The sequence below is a fragment of the Perognathus longimembris genome, chromosome 13 (genome assembly GCF_023159225.1).
Source record: "Perognathus longimembris pacificus isolate PPM17 chromosome 13, ASM2315922v1, whole genome shotgun sequence".
Lineage (NCBI taxonomy): Eukaryota > Metazoa > Chordata > Mammalia > Rodentia > Heteromyidae > Perognathus > Perognathus longimembris.
The window spans coordinates 60,293,416-60,319,694 of record NC_063173.1 but is presented as its reverse complement, the minus strand read 5'-3'; the positions used below and the strand labels follow the sequence as shown (position 1 = coordinate 60,319,694).

Genomic DNA, 26,279 nt, shown 5'->3' with positions numbered 1-26,279 from the left:
AGCGCGCATGTGTGGGGACAATGGGGCCTAATCGCTCCCTCTCCTCGTGCACGTTACTGAGTTTCATGGAGATGACTGACTGCGGCACACGGTCACATCTCGGGCTGTTCTCCACTCTCCTCCTGACAACCTGAAGCTGCAGGAGGCCGTGGCCCTGGTTACCTTTTGAAGACGGCAGTCTCTGTCTTGGCATCTACAGTGAGGCTGAGCGTTTCCTTCATGCCGCCATTCATCACGGTCTCAGTTACCTTGTCTGTACTTTCTGCATCCTCCTCCCCGTCTGAGCCGGCTTCCATGGCCATGCTCCCCGGCGCTGAAAAGAAGACCACATCAGCGGATGGTCACACGTGCCAGCCGCCTCTCCCTTTCTGCAGACCCTCTGCCAGGGCCAGTCACCCCTACAGCTCAAGGGCAATGACCAGAGAGAGGTGGTTTGCCTGTTGCTGCCTGGCTCAATTGTTTACTGAAGGGCACTGGCTTCTTACAAACGCTCCCCAAGCTGTGTGTGAGACCATGCGTCTCAGGCTTTCCTCACCTTTCCAGCCGTGTCCCCACACCCTCAGCTTCGTCCCGTTCCACAGCGCTAGCCCACACACCCACGTGGCTCCAAGTCTGCTTTATTTTTTTTTTTCAGTCCCTTTCTTGGCCATTCTGGTGGATCTTTTCTTTTTTTCTCAAGCTTGAACCAAGTGCCCTCATTTCGTAGTCAAGTAACTATTTTGTGCCCCCCAATTTCTTCACCCCTCAAACATGGCCCACGAGGCCCAACTGAGGTCTGGAGTAACAAACCCTGACCATGCCGCTGGCCTTACTCCTTTCTCAACCTGTTGGTGGCACCTCTTTCTTTTGTGAAGGGCTTGGGGCTGTGTCCCCTTTCTGATGCCCCTGGCCTTCACATACGTCCAACTCCCATGATGTCCCCTTTGTCCACACCCTTATCTCCAAAAGCACCACTCACAGGGACACATGTGAACATTCCAGTAAGGCCAGTCCCTGCAATTCAGACACCCAGGAACAGTACGTCTGTTCGTAAAGGTGAGAACACAACCATCCCTGGCCTGGGACGAGCCTGGCTCAGCCAGGTGCTGCAGCAAAGCAAGCTCCAGGGAGCAGCTGGGTCCAGCGTCTAGCCCTAGTTTTATCCACCTGGGTTCTGCAGGCTGAGCAGTTCCTCCCCCTCCAGGGCCTCAGGCTCCTTTCCTCTTACTCCTCCAATCACTATGGCTCTGCAGTGCTCTGGGGACACGAGAGCGAGCCGCTGCCTTGTGTTCTTCTTGGCTCCTTTGGCTCCCGAATGCATGCCAACCACTCAGCACTCACCCTCTGGCTGCGCAGCTGCCCCGGGAGTCAGAGGATCCACGGGCTCCGTGCTGGTCTCCATCTCCACTGGAGAGCTACTCCTTAAGGAATCTTTTGCGCTTCAGAAAAGAAAACATCTTGATGTTAACAGTGGGGTGGGCCCAAGAATACCAGATAGGAGTCTACTGTGGGAGAGACATAGGGATCCAAGTGCAAGCAGCTCCGTGGAGTAGGTAAGGATAGACTGTAACTAGGCAGCTTCAAGATGCCCGTCTCTCAGCTCCCAGGCCCTGTCATTACTGGGCCCAGGGCCCACATGGCAGGCACAGTATCCAGTAAGGACTCTGCTACAGAAGACTACTGAGACTGCTTGGGAGACAATGTCCCTCTATGATACTCATAGTTGGTGCTGTGAAAACATAGTAAAAACACCAACTGACCGAATACAAGCACTTCCTCTTTAACAACCCTTTCCCTACAATTAACCCAGAAACCTGTACCAGGGACTCAAGAAGAAAGCTTCTTCAACAATGTTCTTTTTCAGGCTTTACTTGGTGGTGCTTGGGTTTGAACTCAGGGCTTGATGCATGCTAGACAGGTACTCTACTGCTTGAGCTTTGCCTCTAATCCTTTTTACTCTGGCTATTTTTCAGGTAGGGTCTCCCTTTTTGCCTGAATTGACCTGGTAGCAATGCTTCTACTTAAGCTTCCAAAAAAGCTGGCATGATGTACCTACTACACCACCACACCAAGCGATGGGAGGTGGAGGGTATCTTAGGAACTTTTTGCCTGAGATGGTCTGAAATTTGTGATTCTCTCTTTTGTGGCTGGAACAACAGGCTTGAACCACTGGACTCAGCTATTGGTAGAGATGGGGGAGATGGTCATGCCTACCCTCATGGCCCCCATGCATAACAGACTAGAATTGGGGGGATTGGGGGGGGGGATATACCACCATCTATGCTCCCTTCTGGTAAATGCTTTGGGACCAGGAACAGAGGATGGAAGGGAAAAGGAACTTTCCTAATCCTAGCTCATCACAGAGCACAGGGAGCTGAAGGCTCTGCTCATGCTGCACAGCTGTGTTGGTACTTTCCCAGTTGAGGTTGATCTTTCTGCTAAGGCACTCGAGTGAGCTAGATGTCAATGAAGGTGAAGGACATGCCCATGGCCACGCCCACCACTCTGCTCTCCCGTGGGAAGTTTAGGGACCGTGCACATTTGCTCACCTCAGGGAGGATGTGAACTCGGTAAAGGAAGCCCAGCCTGTCTCTTTGGTTGGCACCGGCTCCTCTGTGCTCCAGACGTCAGACCCTACAGAGTCTAATGGAGTGCCATGGGTGGTCTCCATCGGGACATCAAAGTTGGCTGACCAGGTGGGTGCTAGAGTGAGGGAAGAATTTCATTTGCAGATTTTCTCCCAATCAGCATGTACCGTGAGATTTGTTCCCACTGCAGACAGGTGTTTTACTGGTTGAGATAGGGGTGTTGCAATTGTTTTGTTTTGGCTAGGGATGATCCTCCAGGTGGCTGCCTCCTCAAGGGCTAGGATTACAGATCCAGGCCATGTACTCAGCTCTAAGAATTTTTTTCCACAGAGAGCACAAGCAGAGTTTTGGAACCACTCTATTGGTCTCAGAGGTCTGCTTTACAGCTGGACCAATCTACAAAAGGGACTTCTCTCCTCTGTGATCATTCTGGGAATGCCTATCCCAGATATGCTCCCCAGAGTGAGTGGAACAGGAAGTGCTCTTGACATTCCTACTCTGCACACCAGCAGTGGGGAGGCTGGCTCAAACCACAATCTTCTGAGCCTTCCAAGTAATTAGGATTGCAGGTGTGAATCACAGCACCTAGCTAGCAGAATTTTTAAAAGGCTAGTCGGGTGCCAGTGGCTTACCCCTGTAATCCTCACTACTTAAGAGCCTGAGATCTGAGGATCATGGTTTGAAGCTAGCCAAGGCAGGAAAGCCTGTGATACTCTCATTTCCAATTAATCGTAGAAAAAACCGGAAGTGGCATGCTGTGGCTCAAGTGGCAAGTGGTAGAGTGTTAGCCTTGAGCAAAAGGAGTTCAGGACAGCACCTAGGCCCAGAGTTCAAGTCCTAGGACCAACCCAAAAAAAAAAAAAAGTCTAGAAAACTAAAGACTAGCAAGTAGCAGGTACAAACATACCAAAGCTAAACAGGTTTTAGGGTTTAAAGTCACAAACAAATGATGAAGGACCCATTTTAATAGGTGCTTAGGCTTTAAGTTGCTTCCTCTGGTGTGCTCATTCACAATCCTGCCCAGTTTCAGTTTTTCTCAAATCTCTATCTTTCCCTTCTGGTGCAGTACTGGCCTCTAGAACCGTTAGCCAGATTCAGACATCCACGACTGCTCCACTGCACACCTCGCTCCTTTCCTGAGGCCTGGCGCTGGTGACGATGGCACACAGGTGATTCACACAGCCCACTGCATGTTGGTGCCCCCACTCCCCTGAAGCCCACACAGCGGCTTGCTACGCTCTGGCCTGTTTTTAGCACATGAATTTCAGTTAGCACAAACGGCACTCACAGATGGGGTAACTTACGCTCATTTAGGTCCACCTCCATTTTATCCTCTGTATTAGCACTACTGGACTCAAACAAGTCTTGTTTTGCTCCATCTTCTTCTTCGGAATCTGTGCTTTCTTCACTGTCGGTACTCCCTGAGCTGTAAGAAGATGCTGCTCGTCAGCTACCAGCTACACACAGAAGACGCTAAAGACCGTACAACAAAACAAACCACTCTGCACTTCAACTCTACCACATCTGGCTGAGACACAGAAAAGATGGCTCAGCGTGTGCTGCTTGGTTCAGGCTAAACCAGTACCACCCCCACTGGACTCTGCCTGAATGTGCAGACCACCCAACAGTGTGTGAGTCTCACCTAGCGTAAAACTTGTATTTGGCTAATGATCAAGGTCACTGAGCATCTCATACGCTTATGTGTCATCTGGTAGCTTAAGTTAAAAACAAATCCCCCTCCCCTCCCAGGAGGCCAGGGCATTTTACTTTTTTGGCAAATATTCGGAAACACTCAAACCCTTTTGCTTTGTTTCTCAGGTAAGGTCTCACACTAATTTTTCTCAGGCTGACTGGCCTCAAATTGGTGCTTTTCCCTCCTCTACCTCTCAGGCAGCCGGGTAGTTATAGATGGTGCTACCACACTAGATGTCTTTTTTTTTTTTTTTAAACTGAGCAGAGACTTCATAACTCTGTAAAAGTTCTTTATAGGTTCATGATTTGAAATGTTTTCTCTCAGGCAGCGTGGTAGCATGTATCTATAATCTCAGCACTCTGGAGGTAGAGGCTGGAGACAGGAGGATCATGAATGAGCTCAAGGATAGATAGCCTGGGTTTGCATAGGGAAATGCTCAAAAAAGTTGTTTCCAATAACATTTGTCCTTTTATAGTCTCTTAATGTGTCTTTTAAAGAGTACAGTTTTAAATTTCAGTGATGTCCTAATTAAAATGTTTTCATATATTGTGCTTGAGATTTTGCTTGATTGGATCTATACAGACTTTTAAGAACTAAACAGGATTTGGATGGAGACTGTGTAAGTATCAACTCTATGGACAGATGTAGGGAAGCAGGACCTCAACAATATTGCCTCCTGTTTCCTAGATGTTCATCAGGCTGTCCTGAGTTCCCCTCAGCCACATTTACACATTCACTAAGCGGGTCTTGTAGCTCTTTGGTCAGATTTATTTAGTATTTTTGATGCTATATGAGTTATATTGATCTTGTACTAAATAACCTTGTTAAATGTATTTCTTTTATTTAGTCTTCCTGTATATTCTAGAAAATTTGCTAGATCAATGGTCATAGTTTTACTTCTTCCCTTAAATATTTTTTTCCTCTGTGGCAAAGAGTGGAGACGGGGGCCAGTACTGGAGGGTTTCTGGACCCTAAGCCACTGGGTTGCCGCTGCTGCCCTGGGCCTCTTGCTGGTCCCCACTGCAGCTCCTCCTGGCCCTGTCCTTGGCTGCTTCCGCCTGAGCTGCCCACCTATACTGGGCTGCCACGCTGGTGTGAACCAAAGCATGCGATGCAGAAGTATGCTGGGCCATGCCGCAGCTGTGGCCGGGGGCCCATCACTCCCGTCTGGAGACTCTGCCCAGTGCCACCAGCGCACCTTCCCATCAAATGGACACGTTTTGTGTCTTATTCTGTCTTATAGGGAGGTTAATTTTGTTCATAGGATGCTGCTATGTATTTACAAACACTTTAACTGGGGGTTTGGAGCAGAAATTCCTTTCTGCTTCTAGTATGCTTAGTTTTCTTTCTCAATCAGGAATAGATGTTGAATTTAGTATATCTGCTGACAGATTTTATGACGCTGAAGGAATTCTGTATTTTTGGAATAAATTTGGAACATGACATTGTGATATTTGATTTGCTTAAACTTTTTGTTGAGGGGAGGAGGGATTGAACTCAGGACCTTGGTGCTATCTCTCAGTTTTTGTGTTCAAGGCTAGTGCTTTACCACTTGGGGCACACAGAACCACTTCTGCCTTTTTGGTGGTTAATTGCAGGTAAGCATCAGACTTTCCTGCTAGGGTTTGAACTTAGGGTCTTGTACTTGCACTTAAGCCTTGCCTCCATACTGAGTTCTTATCTTCTGTGGTGGGAAGTTTTAAACTAGAAATTCAAGTTTTTTAAATAGACACAGAATGACTGAGCTGGATTTAGTTTACTGCACGGCACTGGTCCTTTGTGTCACCACCACATCATCAGGCTGCCAGACTTTCTGCAATGCAGTTTACATGTGTTACCCTTTAAATCTTTCAAGGTCTATAGAACCTGCATTGATGTCACCTCTTGTTTATGATGCCAGTCATTTACATATTTTCTGCTTGATCATTCTGACAGTAGTTTACTGGTATTACTGATTGTTTTTTATTAGCTGGCGTTAATTTTCAGAGGAGTACTTATTTCACTACTATTCATAGTATGTCCCAATCAATCTCACCCCCTCTTATCACTCTCTTCCCCACATCCTTTACTGATCTTCTTAAAGAGCCACTTTTTTTTCCTCATGATTGGTCATGAGGCTTGGACTCAGGATCTACATGCTGTCCTTGAGCTTTTGAGCTCTGTCACTTTGAGCCACAGTGTTACTTCTGGTTTTCTGGTGGTTAATTGGCTATAAGAGTCTTACTGGGGCTGGCATCAAATTGCAATCCTCAGATCTCAACTTTCTGAGTAGCTAGGATTATAGGCATGAGCCACTGTGGACCAGCTTAAACAGCCACTTTTGATTTAATCAGTTTTCTTTATTCAGTTCCTTTTGTAATTTCACTCTAAACTTTGTATTACCTTGTACCTCTATTAATTATGATTTAAGCCTTATATTGATTTCTAGTTTCCTAAAAGCTCAAACCACTGCTTTGAGATATATGATTTCTCACTTAATCATCTAGTACTAAAATTAATTCTCTAAGTCCTATTTTAGCTGAATCCCCCAAATTCTGACAGGCTGTTTTCATTTTACTGCATTTAAAATATTGTGAAATTTCCTTCTTTTCCCCTTCTTTGGACCCATGTGTTCTTTAGTTTCCAAGTTTTTGGGGACTTCCCAGAGATCTTTGTGTTACTGACTTTTAACTTAATTTCATTTTGACCAGAAAATGACTTGAACCCTTTAGGGTTTACTGGAGACTTGGTTTAGGGCCCAGTTATAGTTTATCTTGATAAATACTTTAGCAACTTAAAGAAATCAGATTCTGTTGCTGCTACTTTATAAATAATCAGGACAGGCCGCGGGCCTGTGTCCCAAGGCTCTGCTCCATGACTTCTGCCTGCTTCCCCAGTTACTGTGAGGGGCTGAAGCTGCTCTGAAGGGCAGTTGTAGTTTTTGCTCCATGTATTTTAAAGCTGCGTCACTAAGGATGAAGGCAGTAAGGTCAGGTACCTTTTCTTAATGAGCTGAATCAATCCCTTCATTATCATGTCACTTTAGCTCTTTTCTTTGTAATCTACTTCAAGATTAATAGATTTTTCTAGCTTAGCCTCTTCCTATTAAACTTGCTTCTGTCTACACATTTAAATTCTTCTAGGCGCATGAAACTAGGTCTTGTTTTTTTATTCAATTTTACAATCTCTGCCTTTTAATTAATATTTTTGGTGCTAAACCCAAGGTCTGTACAAGTACTCTTCCCATGAGCTGCACACTCCTAGCACCTCTGACCTTTGATGTGGGCATCTGGGCTGACATTTTAACTGAGCTGGCTTCACAGGCTTAGTTCTTTTTTTTTTTTTGGCCGGTCCTGGGCCTTGGACTCAGGGCCTGAGCCCTGTCCCTGGCTTCTTCCTGCTCAAGGCTAGCACTCTGCCACTTGAGCCACAGCGCCACTTCTGGCCATTTTCTGTATATGTGGTGCTGGGGAATCGAACCTAGGGCTTCATGTATGGGAGGCAAGCACTCTTGCTACTAGGCCATATCCCCAGCCCACAGGCTTAGTTCTAACACTTGTAAAGTTTTGTTTTCCCTAGCTGCCTTCTCTCTGTTCTTTTCTATCTTCATTCGGATTTTTAAAAATGAATGGCTGCTTTTTGGCCTATTTTATGATCATTCCCTTTTATCTCTGTTGTTTAAGTGATATCTTTAGGCTCTTTAGTCTCTACATCTTTAATTCAATCCCAGATGATTTTCCAATGGACAATGCAATCCAGAACCAGAAATCTCCCAAATGTCTGTTCATCAACAGGAAGTTGACTATCCAAATTATGGTACATTCATCTGGTGGGGTACTTATCATTAAAATATATAACTACAACAGGATGGCTCTAACAGTTAATTATATTGAGTAAAAATAGCTAGACACTATGTATGTGATGCTTTGTAAAACTTTAGCCTAGAAAGCAAAGGCCTAGTTACCAGCACAAAACAAAATAAGCTTAAAAAACAAACAACAAAAAACTAGGCTTAAAAGGAAAACTAAAAGAGCAAATAGGGAACAGGAAAAGGAAAGACTATAATAAAAGGTAAGCTTAAGACCTTAAGTGGAATAATAATTTTCATGGATCAAATGTTAAAAACTTAGCACACTACAATTTAGTTTGAGTTCCATCTCAGGAGAGGGGTTATGTAAATAAAATGTTTCCTGTACTCCTTCTGGATGCCTCATCTCCCTCAGGACAACTTTTTTTCCTGTACTTAATCTCTGTGCTTTCTGTACATGGTGCTCTCACAGGATGGACTGCACTTCTGTATAGTATATGAGGCCAGTCTGACTCCACAGAAAAAACAGTGGCAGGCACTGGCCATCTAAGTGAACACAACTCAGCACAAGGAACAAAATGTCACACAGTGGTGACAAGAAGCCTGACTAGATGTTTGTTTTTAAAAAGTCAATATGAAGGCATCAGTCTCCTGTGGTCTGGCCCTAGAGCTTCAACAGCTACCTTGTAATAAGTAGGTGATCAAAGAGCAGGCCTGGAAGGAGCTGAGTCTAATGACTTTGTTAAATTGCTTATCAGCTCTTGATTATAGGAAATGTACCTTTTCTTGCTGAGTCTTTCATACCTTGCAGCAAGACAGGATCTTAAAAGACACAATGTAAGTGAGGGCACTGGCAGGGACCAGGCAGCTCTGAGAAAGTCTGAGAAAGCCCGGACATAGTAAGTACAGGTCTTAACTCTTCATTTTACACCACTTGTTCCCTTTCAATTTAATGTCATAGCATTACATATTTAAAAAAAAAAAAAAAAGACTGGTGTGACCAAAGAGAAAGCAATTGACAAGACTCTACTTTTCAAGATAGATTAACTCTTAGAAATGAGATATGAAGAGGAAAATCAAAACATTAAAGAAAGAAATGATTTGGGACAATCTATAATCTGAGTTAGCCCAAGGTGCTGTATGGTTCCTCTGTCAGCATCATTTCCCACTGAGCTGTTGAGTCGCATTAGAGCAGCATTAGAATAGAGATGGAGGTGCTGCCATACTTTCATTGATTATGGGCATTTCTTCTGATCAGAACAAAAGCACAGTCTCTGAGCTAAGTGTGTGTTAGTGATGAGATAGTTCCATGTCTCATGAAGATCACCTGCCCGACACAGGCTTACATTTATAACCTTTATAATTTCTCTCTTACCTGGACCTTCTTTGAGATTCTGGTGTGAATGCAATGTGTTTTTCTTCCCAGATATCCTCCTCATCAGAGCCACCATCATCAAACTGCTGTATTCGTTCCTTACAGCATGCTTCAAAGAGGGCAATATTTCCCTAGAGAAAAAGAAAACAAATTTAATGTCAATTTTCTCTAGTTATTAATGTAAATGTCCCTTTTCTATTTGCTTTAAAAAGTGGTGCCTGGGGCTGGGGATATAGCCTAGTGGCAAGAGTGCCTGCCTTGGATACACGAGGCCCTAGGTTCGATTCCCCAGCACCACATATACAGAAAACGGCCAGAAGTGGCGCTGTGGCTCAAGTGGCAGAGTGCTAGCCTTGAGCGGGAAGAAGCCAGGGACAGTGCTCAGGCCCTGAGTCCAAGGCCCAGGACTGGCCAAAAAAAAAAAAAAAAAGTGGTGCCTGTCACATGCTAAAATAAAATGTAGCTGGATTTATGTCTGCAATTCTAGTACTTGAGAGGTTAAGATCTGGTAAGATCTGAAGAATCATAGTTCAAGGCCTCTTGGGATAGAAAAATTAGCAAGAAGGGCTGGGGATATGGCCTAGTGGCAAGAGTGCTTGCCTTGTATACATGAGGCCCTGGGTTCAATTCCCCAGCACCACATATACAGAAAATAGCCAGAAGTGGTGCTGTGGCTCAAGCGGCAGAGTGCTAGCCTTGAGCAAAAAAGAAGCCTGGGACAGTGCTCAGGCCCTGAGTCCAAGCCCCAGGACTGGCAAAAATAAATAAATAAAAATTAGCAAGATTCCACCTGGCCATGACTGTCACGTGAGTTCTGGTGAACATTAGCTTTTGTGTAAATAACATGAAGTTCCCTAAAAAGATTGGGCCACTGGAAGTGGAGCTGAGGCTCAAAGAGAGCAACAGCCTTGAGCAAAAGAGCTCAGGAACAGCACCCAGGCTCTGAGTTCAAGTCCCACAATCGACAAAAACAGACTATCTGTAATCTCCTGAATTTACTTTCAGCCCATTGAAGTGTCAGCGTAACCCCCAGAAGAGCGGTCTGGATCTAACAAGAGGAGGCCTGTGCCTCCGCTTTTACCAGCTGAGCTAAGCAGAGATTAACTTTGCCAGGTGCCAAGTTGTTTCTACTTTACCAGACGAGCAAGAAACCAGTGGTCTCTCAAGCTTATTAGCCTACAATCATCAAGCTTGTGCCCAATCAAATGGTATGGTTGACTTAGTATGGCCAGAGGAGCCTGGTCTAGGAGCCTGGGTGTGACTCAGCCAAAGTTTCCCTCGTGGAAACAGAGAAGACTTCCCTTTGTTCCAAGTTTCTATGGTACCCATCACTAATGACACTGGTTTAGAGAGGCCTAGTTGGTGCTGCAAACTCATGCATGCCACAGGGCCGAGTCAGGCACCGAGTAGCTGTCGCCATGCATCATCAATATGGGATATAGACTCCCAGAATACAAAGGTAACTCCAAGCACATCCCAACTCCCCTCCCCATCCAATACCTCACAGGTCATGAGAGGAAGCATTTTACTTACACTTTCATTTGTATTGAGAGTAAAGTTGATATCTGATACCCGATCGAAAGAAACACTGCAAACAAAATAGAATTGTTAATAACCCACAGGCTCTCAGAAACAGCACTTTTGAATCATTCTAAATTTAAAATATTTAGTTTCATTAAAATCTCCATTAGGGGCTGGGAATATGGCCTAGTGGTAAAGTGTTTGCCTCATATGCATGAGGCCCTGGGTTCGATTCCCCAGCACCACATATGTAGAAAAAAGCCAGAATTGGCGCTGTGGCTCAAGAGGTAGAGTGCTAGCCTTGTGCAAAAAGAAGCCAGGGACAGTGCTCAGGCCCTGAGTCCATGGCCCCAGGACTGGCAACAAAAACAAAACAAATAAACAAATAAAATCTCCATTAGTAGCTGTTGATGGTGAGTGGCTCACATCTGTAGTCCTCACTGCTCAGTGTACTGAGACCTGAGAATTGCAGTTCAAAGCCAGGCAGGCAGGAAAGTCTGTGAGACACTTATATCCAATGAACCACCAAAGAGCCAGAAGTAGCTCTGTGGCTCAAGTGGTAGAGTACTAGCCTTGAGCTTTTAAAAAAGGTTAGGAATAGTGCCCAGGCCCCCTCCCTGCTAAGTTCAACTAACACAACACACACACCCACTCACATACACACACACACCCCTTAGCAATAAACAAAAACACCTTCTTGTAGTAAAGGATGCCACCTCCTCTGATCTTAAGAAGGGCGAAATGGGGCCTGTTGAAACATAAGCTGTTCAGTTACCCTGAAAGCCTTCCTATGGAGGATTCACAATGTTTGTGTTAACAACTATGGTCTGCAGACTATACTGATACAACAGGAAAAAGTTTACCTGCATCCCTAAAACTATACATGCTAACAGGGCATCATCCAGTAAAAGACTTGCATAGCCCATTAAACTTGAGTAGGTGGAGTTACGTTACAAAAATATTTTTTTTGAGGGAAGGGGTTGGTTGTGGGGACTTGAACTCATGGCCTAGGTGCTATCCCTGAGCTCTTTTTGCTTAAACCACTACAATTCTTAAAAGATCTGTTGGCCATCATTTGAAGCACCTAGTTTTTTCTCTCTCCCTTTTCCTACCCCTACCGCTCTGTGTGTCTGTACTAGTTCTGGGGCTTGAACTCAAGGCCTAGGCACTGTCCCTTAAGATTCTTTTCACTCAAGAGTACTTTCCTGGGGCTGGGGATATAGCCTAGTGGCAAGAGTGCCTGCCTCGGATACACGAGGCCCTAGGTTCGATTCCCCAGCACCACATATACAGAAAACGGCCAGAAGCGGCGCTGTGGCTCAAGTGGCAGAGTGCTAGCCTTGAGCAAAAGGAAGCCAGGGAAGCCAGGGACAGTGCTCAGGCCCTGAGTCCAAGGCCCAGGACTGGCCAAAAAAAAAAAAAAAAAAAAAAAAAGCTGGAAGCAGAGCTGTGACTTAAGTGATAGAAAAGTACTCTTTTTTTTTTTTTTTGCCAGTCCTGGGCCTTGGACTCAGGGCCTGAGCACTGTCCCTGGCTTCTTCCCGCTCAAGGATAGCACTCTGCCACTTGAGCCACAGCGCCGCTTCTGGCCGTTTTCTGTATATGTGGTGCTGGGGAATCGAACCTAGGGCCTCGTGTATCCGAGGCAGGCACTCTTGCCACTAGGCTATATCCCCAGCCCCTGCTTCCAGCTTTTTGATGGTTACCTGGACAAAAGAGTCTCATGAACTTTCCTGCCTGGGCTGGCTTTAAATCACCATCTTTTTTTCAACACATTTAGTGAGTAACACTGCTGCATTTGTTCATCTTTTGTCCCTCCATTTCTGTGCCTCGCCTGCGTCCCTACCCCCCAACTTTGCCCTCCCAAAGACAGGTAAATGAAAAAACAAAACAAGACAAAAAGAAAACAAAAAAGAACAAAGAAATAAGAAACCTTACTTACTGGAGTTAATTTCAATAAATATTATTTTATACAATGAGATGCACATACATAGGCCTTGCACCTCTGCGTTCCTCTCCTAAGAATATCCTTCTCTGATCTCACTGTGGGTGAGTGCCTAGAATCCTATATAATTTATCATATCCCAATGTATTTTAGATCTAGCTTCTGCATACAAGAGAAAGCATACACTGCTTGCTTCTCTGATGTTGGCTTAACTAACTTACCATGATTTTGAACCACAATCTTTAGATCTCCATCTCCTGGGTAGCTAGGATTACAAGCATGTGCTACCAGCACCCAGCTAGCACCTCATTTTAAGGAGACTAGAATCCTAGCTTGTAACACCAGAATCCAGACAGGAAGACACTGAGAGGTTTGTCAAGCAGGGACCTGCAGGGTCTGGTGCGAGGTGAGGACTCCAACTCTGGATAGTTGAATGTCATAGAAATAGACATTCTTGCTCTTAAGCTGACAGTGTTCAACTCCTGCTGTTCACTCTATCAGTTTGGCATGTTTATGGTAGGGTGTGTTACAAAAATATTTTAGTTTCTCACATATGTAAACTGAAATTAGTTATAAACAACAGCCTCCACTGGCTGTAGTTCAGTATGTTATTGGGAACTGCTGCTGCTCAGGCTGCACAGCACAGTGCTCTCAGCACAGGAAGGGTTTCTGATCGCTACACCCAAGATTCCAACCCCAATTTTCTGCTCCAATTTTCTCACCTCTTGCCTTTCTCTAGGGCTGATGTTAGATTACTGGTTTCCATTTCTGCAAAGCACTTACCCCTGTTCTATTCACTAATTCCATACAGTACATATAATTCTACATTCCACTCAACTGTTTGGCTCTTGCCAAACCCCACATCTCCCCACTATGAGTTCTTTAGAGCTGAGAGTACACACAGGCAGAGTGTTCCTGCCAACTTGATCATCTGCTGAAATGCAGCATCATTGGGCATTACTAAAACTACTACACTTGAAACTAGGCAGCCCACAACATGGGGATTCATTAGCATAATGCTATTTAACACTACTAAGGAAGGGGAAATCTATGGTGGCACATGCCTATAGCTTCAGTTGTTCTGAGAAGATCATCTGAACTAAGTTGGATATCAGTTAAGACCCAGGAAGCAGGTAGAAGGAGGGAAGGAATAGGGGAAAGAGGGAAGAAGGAAAACTAAAGGTTATAAAAATTAAGCCAGGGGTGTGGAATTCTGATTTAGTGAGAGTGCTTGCCTAGCATGCATGAAGCCCTGGGTTCAATTCCTCAGTACCACATAAACAGAAAAAGCCAGAAGTGGTGCTGTGGTTCAAGTGGTAGAGTGCTAGCCATGAGCAAAAGAAGCTTAGGGACAGTGCCCAGGCCAAGGTTCAAGGCTCAGGACTGGCAAAATAAATAAGTAAATAAAAATAAGCTAGATGAAGTGGCTCATTCCAATAAGCCTAGCTACATGCGGCGGCACTGATGAACAGGCATGGTGGCACACACCTGCCCAGGGGAAGTGCAATGGCATGGTGTATGCCTGGCAAGACAAGGAGTCAGCATGTCCTAGGCACAAAAGTGAGTCCCTACTGCAAGCTGGGCACCGGTGGCTCACTCAGCCTATCATACTCCTATGCAGGAGGCTGCAATCTGAGGGTTCTGAGCCTGATGGGGCAAATAAATCAAAGATTCGATTCTTCAACAACCAGCAAAAAGCTGGAACTGTAAGTGTGGTGAGTGCCGGCCTGGAGCAGAAAAAGCCCAGGGGAAAGAGTGCACATCTCAAGTTCAATCCCCAGTAAACACACAAAGCAACACAAAACTTGGTGAAAAAGATCTGGCCCACAATGCTTCTTTCCTCGGTGTGATGCTTTAAGTACCAGCAGAGTAGGTTCTTCCTAACTAGGAAATGGTAAAGAGCTCCAGGACTAGTAGAATCACAAAGAGCAGGAGTACAGGAGACAATTGTGGAAAGATACAATTGTTGAAAACATACTTACTTTCCAATGTCATCTTGATCTGCAAACTTCTCATCGTTGAAGCCAAACTGGTCAATAAAATTGGACGTCATTTGTTGCATCTGATAATCAGAAAAGGCCTGGCAACCCCAGGACCAGTGACAGTGATATCATGATTCTAATGACATTCTACATACCATTTGCCCATTTGTGCTTCAGAAATCATCTTAATTTCCATAGCCATCCAGCCTGAAAGCTGCTGTGTTTCTCTTTTCAAAATCAAATAATTTCAGACACATTTTTGCCAAAGAAAAAGAAAATGTTTGAAATTTGGTCTGCAAATTTTTATAATGTACCTGTTTCAAGAAACAGTAAGTGACCACACTGTCTTCCACTATTTAAATCATCTTTAGAGAGATGTTTGGGTTAAGCCTAATTTAAGAAATCGTGATGAAAGACATGAAACAGTCTGAAATTATTAGGTGCATTTGTTATCTTGAGACACAGCCAACAAGCCCTGACCACCCAACCACTCCCTCCTATGCTACCCACCCCCCTCTCTCAGGAAGTAAGACAGCCCCAGAGAATGACTGGGACCACAATCATGATCAATCAGATAAAACTTAGGTCTTTGAGCCTGGAAGCGTCTGACACTAGGAATGCTGCTAGTTCTACCTACCTGAAGGAGTGGACAGAACAAACCTAGAACATTAGAAGGGCACGGAGGAGCAGTTTGCTCCTTTCCACCCCTCTAGAGAGCACTATGCCCTTGTAGGTCATTTTAGCGGAAAATCAAATGTATAGTGGGCTCTATAAAAATGCTGATAGTGTAATTTTAAACAGGCAGTACAACAGTAAGCATGCAGCAGGCACACTGATCAGAAAGAGCAGAGAAGACGTGTCACCTCTGCTTTTCACCTGAAAAATCACAAGGGACTTCATGGCCTCATGTGCGCTCCCCATGGACAGAGCCACTGTTTTCCACAGATGACCCCCACAAGGGCAGCAGCAGCCCTGCAGAGCTGAAGGACACTTCATGGACATTTGCTGGGAAGGACACATCTCTAACTGAGTCTTGAGCCCAGAGACCTTGCCCTGAAGACACTGGCTGCAAAGATGACTCTACTGAACAGTCCTGACAACTCATTCTGATGGAAGGGAATATGGCATGGATAATCCAAATTATAGGTTAAAAAAAAACCCAAAACAACCTTATATTTGGCTTTGGAAGGTATCATTTGCTTAGGTCTAAAAACAGCTTCACCTAAAGTGGACTGATACAGAGAACCCCAAACCTCACTCTCCTCTTCCACAGACAAGGGCATACCTGCCACCCTCTGCTTGCTCCCACCATCTGAGTCTGCCATCCACAATATACTGGCAGAGGGGAACACACTGTGTAAAGCCTGGAGTGTAACCAAGGTGGACTGGTGGGAATTGGGGTCAGAGTAGAAGGGTAGGAAAGAATTCTGGGTGATGGGCTGAGTCTGGGACATACAAAAACAGCCTTCACCATTCACTAAGCCAAAAAAGGGGAGAAAGAAAAAATGAACGCAACTCTTCCGAACTACAGCCTTATCTCTGAGGAAGTAAGAGGAATGCGTGGAAGAAGCCTGTTTGTGCTAAAGAGAGCCCTGTAGTACTGCTCTGAGGGCTCTGAATAGACTAAAAGGTGATCCCTTGGGTTGGGGAGAGAGTCCTTCCCACTTGTTTAATTTTTAAAATTTGTACCTACTTTTTTTTTTTTGGCCAGTCCTGGGCCTTGGACTCAGGGCCTGAGCACTGTCCCTGGCTTCTTCCCGCTCAAGGCTAGCGCTCTGCCACTTGAGCCACAGCGCTGCTTCTGGCCATTTTCTGTATATGTGGTGCTGGGGAATCGAACCTTGGGCCTCGTGTATCCGAGGCAGGCACTCTTGCCACTAGGCTATATTCCCAGCCCTTGTACCTACTTTTAGTGATCACAGTATAATTTTTATAAGTGTAAAGAAGGAATGCTCCCCAAAGTGTTTTCAAGGCTTTAAGTAATGCAAATAGTAAATATACCACAAAAGTATACATACTTCGTGTACATATATACATACCTACATCCACATGTGTACATTTGCACTATCTTAGTACTGATCTACACGAAAATATATAACAACTGACAGACACTATTAACTTCATGCAAAGATGGAAAGAAAAAAATAAAAATGACTCAACGCTAGTCCTAGGTCTATGACAGCTTCTAGGAAAGATATTTATCAGATCAGCAAAGCACTTCTTGTTCTGTCAGTAAAACTGATTCTAACAGATAAAAGCCATCAAAGCTTAAAAATGTGAGTGAAGACTGTCTCTGTGCTGGGCACTTAAAGGTTTATTAAAAGTGCCCTGAACTTGGAAAATAAGTCTGGAAAGCAGTACATGATTGTAATAATTATTAAGAAGGCACACTTTCCAGTTTTGTCACCTTGACGATCATCAGAAACAGTTCAAGGCACTGAGAAATGAGCCAACTCCTTTACCGAGCAAATCACTAGCAGGATCACTACCCTGGCCCGGCGACAGCTGTGGGCTCAATCTGACCTGACTGCCTATCAGCTTGTGTGAGGTAGCAGTGCAGGCACTGATGTCCATCTGTGCAGGTGGACAGGCAGCTCAGCTGGTCTGTACTCAACTCTCCTGACTCTTCCCTTCTACACCTCTGCAGAAACAGGCAGCTACTCTACCACTGGGTCTGGCCTGGTCTGTGACATGTTTAGCTTGTTACTTGGCCTGCCTGGAGCGAGCTTCAAATGTGTAGGTTAGTATTCTGATGACAATGGAACCTATAGTAAAACTCTTTAACTAGACTTGTATCCTCAAGAAAATGCTTAGGATCTTATTTTTGGTTTTTTGTCCCTCCCAAATTAGTTGATTTATGGTCTAAGTATACAAAGAAAAGCTTACTGGCAGTCTGGTAATTCTTCCTGTATACAGGAATTAGAAGCTTGGTGAGGGTTTTAAGTCAGTCAATTGTGATTGGGATTATTTTATATATCTACATCAGGTACTGTGGTAAATGAGAAAATCTATTTTCTAGATGTCTAAAATTAAGCTATTCTACATGATATCAGTAGATGAGAGTTCAGGGCTGCGGATGCAGTCCAGCAGTATAGCATTTGCCTAAGCCTAACGTGCAAAGTCCCTGGTGCAATCTACTAAATAGGGCGGGGGGGTGGGGAGGGATGGGATGGGACGGGACTGGAAGTTTACTTGCATATATATATTTCAAACAAATGTTTGGAACTCCACTTTCTTTATCACAGTGACAATTTACATTTGGTATCATCAAGTTTCATTCTAGGCAGGTTCAGGACTGAGGTACTATTTCAATACTGCTGACCTTCAGTGGGAAGGTTTGCTGACGTGTTTCCTAGGGCAGTGATAGCAGAGTTCCTGGGGACAGGAAAGGGTTTGCAGCATGACTGCTCAAAATTAGCCATGTCGGGCCACTTGGGTGGTCAGTACTGCCTGAAAAGCAAGATGTCTACTCTTCCAAGGGCATTGCTCCTCAGCAGCACGCCCTGAGGGTCAGGTACTGACTCTGACATTTCTAACCTTAGGAGACTATTGCCAAAGGGCCCTGTCTCCAGTCCCAGGAGGCTAGTCAAATGAAGCTTAACTTTAGGCTTGCAGCACACAGAGTGGCACAGAAGGGATCTCCCTCGTTCCTCTGCCACACCCAAGCCGATATGGCACAATCAGAGTGGCTAATGGATGGCTTACTAAAAGGGTGCCTGTTTTTAACTCCCAACCTTGCTACCCAGTAGAAATTTATTTCATTTGTTACTTTTCCTAGAACTACCAATGGTGGTTCATACATTTGTTATTTACATCCTGCTTGTTTTACTTTTGCCACAAAGATTAAAAGCAGTTCAAGTGAATTGGGGACAGGAGGTTTGGAGTGCAATTACAACTTCATTTAGACATCTCCATAAAAGAACTGGAAGTTACTAAAAACATAACATTAATAGAAGGATCATTTTAATAAACCTTTTTTGTTTGGAGATAATTTTTTTTAGTCTTATTAAAAAAAATCCATGCCGCTCACCTAGCTTACAGATTTACCTGAATTATTGCTGTTACCCCATGTAAATACTCCTTGGGGGGGGGGGAAAGCAGTGTAAACCTATCTCCCAGGGGCCCAATCCTCCCAGTGTACAATGATTTTGCCTAAACTAGTACATAACCACAAATCACATAGTAACAACATCTAACTGCAAGGCGGATTCACAAGTGGTAACTAAACTACGCATTGACAATAGATAGAAAGCAAAGCTTAGGCATGACTCACTTGCTGCAAAGAGGAGTCCTGCGAGAAACCCGTTTCTTTAAAGTCAATTTCATCATCACTGGATGAATGAATATGGCAGGTTGTAACCTATATGCATAAAAATGTAAAAAACTATTTAACATAGTGAAGTTGTGGACATTTGTATCAGCATTTTTATGGAAAAAATTCACATTCAATTTTTGTGTCAATGTGTATCAGAAAACCCAGAAGCCACCATGAAGTCAATGAATGCACACCTCACCAAGTCTGCTGCCTGCTGGCACCTTCACAACCACCAAGGAGTCCATAAGGGAAGCAACTTTTATGCTAACAATCATCAATTAAATGTGGACAAGGGGGAGGCAGAAGGAACTGCTTAGATGAAAAATAAAGGCCCCGTGCCAGGCCTCTAGGGAGAAATACAATCCCAGCTACTACCGTGCCAGCAGTGGTCAAGTTTAAATAGAACTATTTACTGCCATTTTTTTTTTGTCTTTCCTTTCCACACTAGGAAAAAAAAGGAAAACACCAAAACAAAAAAAGCACCAGCCAAGAGTATTCAATAAGATTTGAGCTCATAGTCCTTTGCTTGTGAAAAGGGCCCAACCTCTCGGATTTGACAACCAATTCTCTGTAATTAAAAAAAAAAATACAAATATGAACTGCTCACCAATTCATGGTTAAGTGATTTTTATTAATTCATAAATGTCACACAATATTAGAGGAAAATGTGTTAACTAGAAATCAAGATGTTCAACTGATTGTTAAACAGAGCACTAGTACCCGACTACTACAGAGCATGTAATATTCATCATTTGTATAACTCAGAAAGAAGAACCATACTTCTGGGAGTTGCTTACTCTGTGCTCTCTGAGTTGTTTATTCTGTGCTTCTCATGCAACTGTGTTGGACAGAGGACACTGTCCTTGGGGGAAGTCATAAGCAGCTGCCACCTGCAAACTCAAGGCTGTGCCCAATGCAAGCTTGCTCTGATTTTGCCTGCTCTGAAGTTGTTCCAATACTGCTTACAAGTTCAGAGTATGATCAAAATAGGTCTGTATGTGCAGGTGCTGGTGGCTCATGTGTAACCCTAGCTACTCAGAAAGCTGACATCTGAGGATCACAGCTTGAAGCTAGCTGAGAAGAAAAAAAAGTCCCTGAGATTTTCATCTCCAATTACACCACCAAAAAGCTGGAAGTGGAGCTGTGTGGCTCAAGTGATAGTGTATAAGTTTAGGAACAGTGTCCAGGCCCTTGAGGACACACACACACACACACACACACACACACACACACACACACACTCACGTACGTCTGTATGTGATACAGCTTGTTGAAGTCTCAGATCACTGCCTGAATATAAGATCTCTTTTCCCTTTGACTGACCATAGGTCATAAAACACTAGGCCCAAGTGAAATTAGGCTTTAATAATGGAATGTCTCCAGTTACTTCCCTCTTTCCCTTTGTAAGGTACAATCACCATCATTGTACCTAAGGTACAATACTCACATCACCTGATCTGTGAGAGTCACCAGCTTGAACCAACAACTACGGAATGGGGCACTGAGATGATCCCCAGCCTGCGACGTGGACCGTTGCTTGCCTGTGGCACCAGCATCTTACAGGTAACTTCATTTAGGTGGGTTTACTTGACCAGCAAATGGGGAAGAGGGCACTGAGTGAGGACATGTGTTGTTGGAGTAGGTAAGGAGGATTCTTCAAAGAGCAAGCTCGCTGAACTTAACAAGAGACAACTAAAGAGAGACTTGGCTGCTTCTAAGAGTGTTGTGAGTGCAAAAAACCCTCATACCTTTACTTTTTACTAGAAATAAGTGTTATCAGTTTACTAAAAGAGGAAACTTGCAAAGACCAACAGTACGGTCTCCAAGATCACTCATTTTAGTCTGCATGTTATGTGTATGTACATACATACATACATATATACATCCATACGTACACAACACACACACATATGCACATAATGTCCCTGAGCTTTTCTGTTCAAGGCTAGTGTTCTACCACTTTGAGCTACAGTGCCATTTCTGGCTTTTCAGTAGTTAATTGGAGATAAGACTTCCTGCCCTGGCTGGCTTTGAACCTCGATCCTCAGATCCCAGCCTGCTGAGTAGCTAGTATTACAGGCAAGAGCCATCAGTGCCTGGCACTAGTTATTATTAATAACACAATGTAGGAACATCTCAGTTGTATTCACGGGTGTGATTCTGATTCAATGCTACTCCTATCTGAAAGCATTAATACAATGAGCTAAAAACATTACTTAAGCCACGGTAGAAACTTGCTCATCAAAATCCTAAGTTCACTGACATTCAGACGTACACAAAAATTCCTGATCTACACTGAGGCAGCTCTGTTGAGGAAATGCCATCTACACTCTTCAGTAAAACCTTAATCATGCTGTTTCTCTGCCCATCCTTCCTTCTCCCCAACCACTTGGCACATCTATTGGCAGCTTGCCGCTGTAGGACACCCTGCTCTCTGCTGTATTAGTGCCAGCAGGGCTGCTTGGTCAGGCTCCTGCTGCTCTTCACTCTTGCTCACTTCCAAGCTGCTCCCAAGCCAGCAACTAGCTGACACAGCCATGCTGAACCCAGCCAGGCCCTATGGGCACACTCTCTGCTCCAAGTGTCTATGTTATTACCTCCTCAGTGAACCACCAAGGGCCATCTACCCAAAAGGCTCCCTGGCTCCCTTCTCTGGCCTTGTCACCTGAAACACCCATATGTGCAGTGTGTCACTCATTTGTCTACCACCTCCACTGAAGCAGGGTTTCTGCTAGTTTTCATTGGTACCACTAGCTTTGTGTCTGTCACACAGACACTGAATGTCTTCTAAATTAATAAATGCAAACTGTTCTTGCCAGGATGGATGTATTTTAAGAACACACTTAAAAGTTTTTCACTGGGAGCCAATGCTTCACACCTTTATAATCCTAGCTATTCAGGAGGCTGAGATCTAAGGATCGTAGTTCAAAGCCAACCTGGGCAGGAAAAGCCCTGAGACTGTAATCACCAATTAATCACCAGAAAACCAGAAATATGGCTGTGGCTCAAAGTAGTAGAGTGCTATCCTTGAGCAAAAAAGCTTGGGGACAGTGTCTAGAACCTGAGTTTAAGCCCCATGATTGAACAAAGGGGGGAAAAAATTCTTTTTCTTTTTCTGAGACATTCTTTCGTCTCTCTGTAGCCTACAGTTGCATTAAACTTGTGATTTTTCTGCCTTAGCCTTTCAAGCACTAGAATTATAGGTGTGTACCACCATGTGGCTTTAAGCAAAGTACACTGTTGATGTTAGTATGAAAAAGAAGCTTCTAAGGGGTTACCGTTTTCCATAATAAAGCTTCAGCTTTGACAGCTGTTTGTGGAAAGAAACAGAAATAGGTGACTGCAACACCTTAGGAAGCCAACGTGCAATTCACTAAATCCTGGGCCCACTAGTGAGAAGCAGGAGCCAGCTTCAGGTCTCATGCTACCACTGTGCTCACTGCTCACGGTGCCCAATCTTGGCTGTTGATGACACCCTAGCTTTTACTCAGCCTGCAATTCACCCCTGAACATCTCTGCTGCTCTACACCACTTCCAGCTGTCCGTGTGAATCTATCATGTACGTGTTTTGACAATATGGGGTCAAAGGCCTAAAGTGCTTCATAGATCTGAGTATAACTGAAATGTTTCAGTAGAAGCGAGTAAGGTAAAAGGCTGGCACAGCTTGGCTTCTTCAGGTGAGTGATTTCCTGAGCCAAGACAGGTAAGCATTCTGTGTATAAGTCAATATATTCTTGCTTTGACAGGAAAAAATGGCCATGACAACATATAAACATATTACCATAGACTATGAATTATACCTAAAATGAGCCATGATAAACCTGCTAAGCCAACTGAGTAAAGTTAATAGATTTACCTTATCTACTTGGGAAAGAAGCAGGGCAGGGCTATGCAATCTATTACTACAATGCTAATTGCATTGTTGAATGTGTTAGGAGCAACTGCTTTTACTGAGACCACATGTTACATTTGCAGGAGTCCTTCCTCACTTTTCTAAGGTCCATTGTATTTATTGTACTAGGCACAGTAGCTGATTTTCCCGAGATAATGGCAAACAAATTGAATGAGGTATGAAGAGGATAGAGGCATAGTTATAATCTTCTTGGTGGCCTAAGACTAAGGTAAAGTAGCCTTTAAAACTAGGAAGATCTGTAGTCCTCAATACTAAAAAGCAAAATTTCTTATTAGAAGGACATACAGCTACAAAGAGATGGTACTTAAGAAAGGCCCTGGGACCAAAGGATCAAAGAGACCTTGAGATCACAACCTGAGGTGTAAACAAGCAGCAAGATTACAGTTACAATCAAAGTGGATGTCAGCCATGACAACAGGACTCTGCAAATGAGACCACTTCTGCTCTGCAGGCAAGCTCCCATTTCCTATTACTGTAGAATACTTACACAGTCCAAGTATGTTGTGGCAAGTGAGAATGGAGTGCCATGTCAAGGAAAAGCTAGAACTCTGGTACCATCCATAACGACAGAACAACTATAAACGCCACACATGTCTCCCTCAAGAGGGGCCCCAATATTTACATAAGCATGTGACAGGGCCACTGGCAGCATGTGAAGGAGCTGAGTAATCAATGACTCTGCCAAGTCCTCTACTACAAAACAGACTACAAAGAAGTCTGCTGAGCTACCTAAAATAAAAGGCATTGCTTTGTTCCTATTCCTTTTTTTATCAACCTCTAGCTATGGTAAAGAGACTTTACAATGGCATTTTTACACAGGTTTCTTCTAATGTACTGTGATCATATTGACCTTCCCCCATAGCCCTTGGTTGTAAGACAAAAACTTAAAAAAGCCTGATCAAAAAACTTAATTGGACATTTTTGCCTCTTACTTTACTCACAGTTTTAAGGTGTTTTTTTGCCAGTCCTGGGGCTTGAACTCAGGGCCTGGGCACTGTCCCTGGCTTCTTTTTGCTCAAGGCTAGCACTCTACCACTTGAGCCACAGCACCAATTCCAGCTTTTTCTGTATATGTGGTGCTGAGGAATTGATCCCAGGGCTGCATGCATGCTAGGCAAGCACTCTACTGCTAAGCCCCATTACTAGCCCACAGGTTAATTTCTTTAAAAAAAAATTTTTTTTCCCAAACAAAATCATATCGCCAAGTATTCCTTTATACATGAAAAGAAAAAAAAAATCTCCTTAGAGGAGACCAAGTTGGCTGCATTTTTAACATGGAATTAAAATGGAAGCCTCTAAGACTAATGGACCTATCTAAAGAGAGGGAAGAGGCTATTTTCAATCTATATAATGCTGATTAGGTGATATTCTGGGCTATGTAATGTAGCTTAAGTTACTTTAACCAAGTTGAAAAGAGCCATATCAATGCATAATTACTCATCAAACAACTCAGCCTATTCTGATGACCTAGCATTGTCCACACAAATGTTAGCTCCTTTGTTGGACTGTATGAACAGTGGGGTTTTTATACCTATTTTTAACTACAGGGCCTATTTAAAAAAAAAAGTCCCTTTTATACTCTTGTCTATTTCTTAATTCTGATTTAACACACTATAAAGGCTCTGGGAAAAGCAAACCTACCAGGGGGTCCAGGAAGGCCGTTGGGGTGAAACCATATGGTCTCGTGATGGACGTGTGGCTTTGCAGCCTGCTTCTCTCATTTCATGTGGTGCTTGGAGCAGAAAAGGCCACAAGATAACTGAATTGCTAACAACTGAGGTGTTAATATATATAGGAAGTTCAATACTCGAGTTAGTGGATGTCAGTAATGAATAAACGCTGGACATCCCAAATAAATTAAGGCTACCACCATGACTACAGATAAAATGCTTTTCTCACCTCAAAAAGTAAAAACAAATACTTACCTTAAAACTTAATGCATTAAAAAAAAACAAAAATACATTCCAAAGGCCAATATAATTCTTAAAAAATTATCAATGCCATTATTCCCTGGCTCTTTAGGATTTAATAGCGGGAGTTTCAAAGTCATCTACAACCCCCTCCATGCTGGGAATTATCTAAAATGAGAGTAAACTTGGCTGAGTTATATTAGAAACTCTCCTGAGGAATATTTAGAACTTCTAAGCCCTGGGGTTGTCTGAGGCCTAAGCTGGTGACAAACACTGCAGAACCAAAGGAGACAGAATGAGGCTGCTGAGGTACTGAGGAAGCAGGGGCACAGGAATACAAACGGATGCGGGAAGGCACAGTGGAAATTCGTAGTCCTTTAGTACCACCCTGCCATCCCAGGCAGGTGACTAGGAGCTGACTGGACAAACCAGGAGGTGCAGGGTGAACAGTGACCACTCCCTAGGCAGTGATGCTAGTGTATCCTTGGCCTATACACACTGGGCTAGGTGGAAAATCCTTTATGAATTTCTGAATACATGGGCAAACGCTAAGAAATCTGAAAGAAGAAACAGAAATGTAACCTGTAAAACCTACTAGATCTACCGTGTTCCTCTTGTTCGTCTCTCCTAAGGAGCTGGTGCAGAATGTCTCCCATCGCTCCCTGACTTCATCGGGAAGATCTTCAGAGTGAGAAAAGGAGAAAAACATTATCACCATGGTGGCCCTTGAGGATCTGATGCAGTGTCCCATCTCATTCAGCCATGGCAGGCAAAGGAGCCCCATCAACCAAGAAGTTGGTGATGACCAGCCCAGTGCTGCCAGAGGAGGATGTTAGAAAGGGCTGCCTGTACAGGCCCAGACCAGGGCCAGTCACACCCTGCCTGATTCGGCTAGAAAGACTTAACTTACCAAGCCTCTAACAACGTATTATTAGAAAACAAACGTGGGACTGTATTGGTAAGGAGCTCTCTTGAGAAAGGTAGCAGTCTTTAAGGTGTGGTGTAGGAGCCACTCTGATCGTGGTCAGGTTTGGAAATGCTGTGAATTCAGCTTCTGAGGTTTCAGAAGATACTCTGATGGGCACCTGGCCAGTTGGTGTCCCATGAAACAGTTTGGTATCTCAAACTGCTCTAAGATAATGTCTCCAAACTGCAGGGCTCCTGAGCCAACACACAGACACACATGAAATAGTAAAATTGTACCTGTCAGAGAAACTAATGTTCTGAGGTGAAACTATGGCTGTAATTTGGAGATTTAACTACAGTAAGAG

General features: G+C 44.0%; 1 protein-coding gene across 13 annotated transcripts in view; it reads right to left on the bottom strand.

Moving 5' to 3' along the window:
- Ppp6r3 (protein phosphatase 6 regulatory subunit 3) overlaps positions 1 to 26,279 on the bottom strand; it is a 105,465-nt gene that overhangs the window by 8,407 nt on the left and 70,779 nt on the right. For 3 of the 13 annotated variants that reach the window (XM_048359681.1, XM_048359678.1, XM_048359679.1), the window contains exons 14-22: positions 25,604 to 25,689; positions 19,144 to 19,230; positions 14,871 to 14,968; positions 10,956 to 11,010; positions 9,423 to 9,553; positions 3,872 to 3,993; positions 2,529 to 2,682; positions 1,321 to 1,418; positions 163 to 313 (exon numbers count right to left, since the gene is read on the bottom strand). In XM_048359681.1, the coding sequence (XP_048215638.1) occupies positions 163 to 313; positions 1,321 to 1,418; positions 2,529 to 2,682; positions 3,872 to 3,993; positions 9,423 to 9,553; positions 10,956 to 11,010; positions 14,871 to 14,968; positions 19,144 to 19,230; positions 25,604 to 25,689 (982 nt within the window). The remainder of the gene's footprint in view (positions 1 to 162; positions 314 to 1,320; positions 1,419 to 2,528; positions 2,683 to 3,871; positions 3,994 to 9,422; positions 9,554 to 10,955; positions 11,011 to 14,870; positions 14,969 to 19,143; positions 19,231 to 25,603; positions 25,690 to 26,279) is intronic. The other 10 variants (XM_048359684.1, XM_048359680.1, XM_048359686.1 and 7 more) reach the window with 5 other exon arrangements.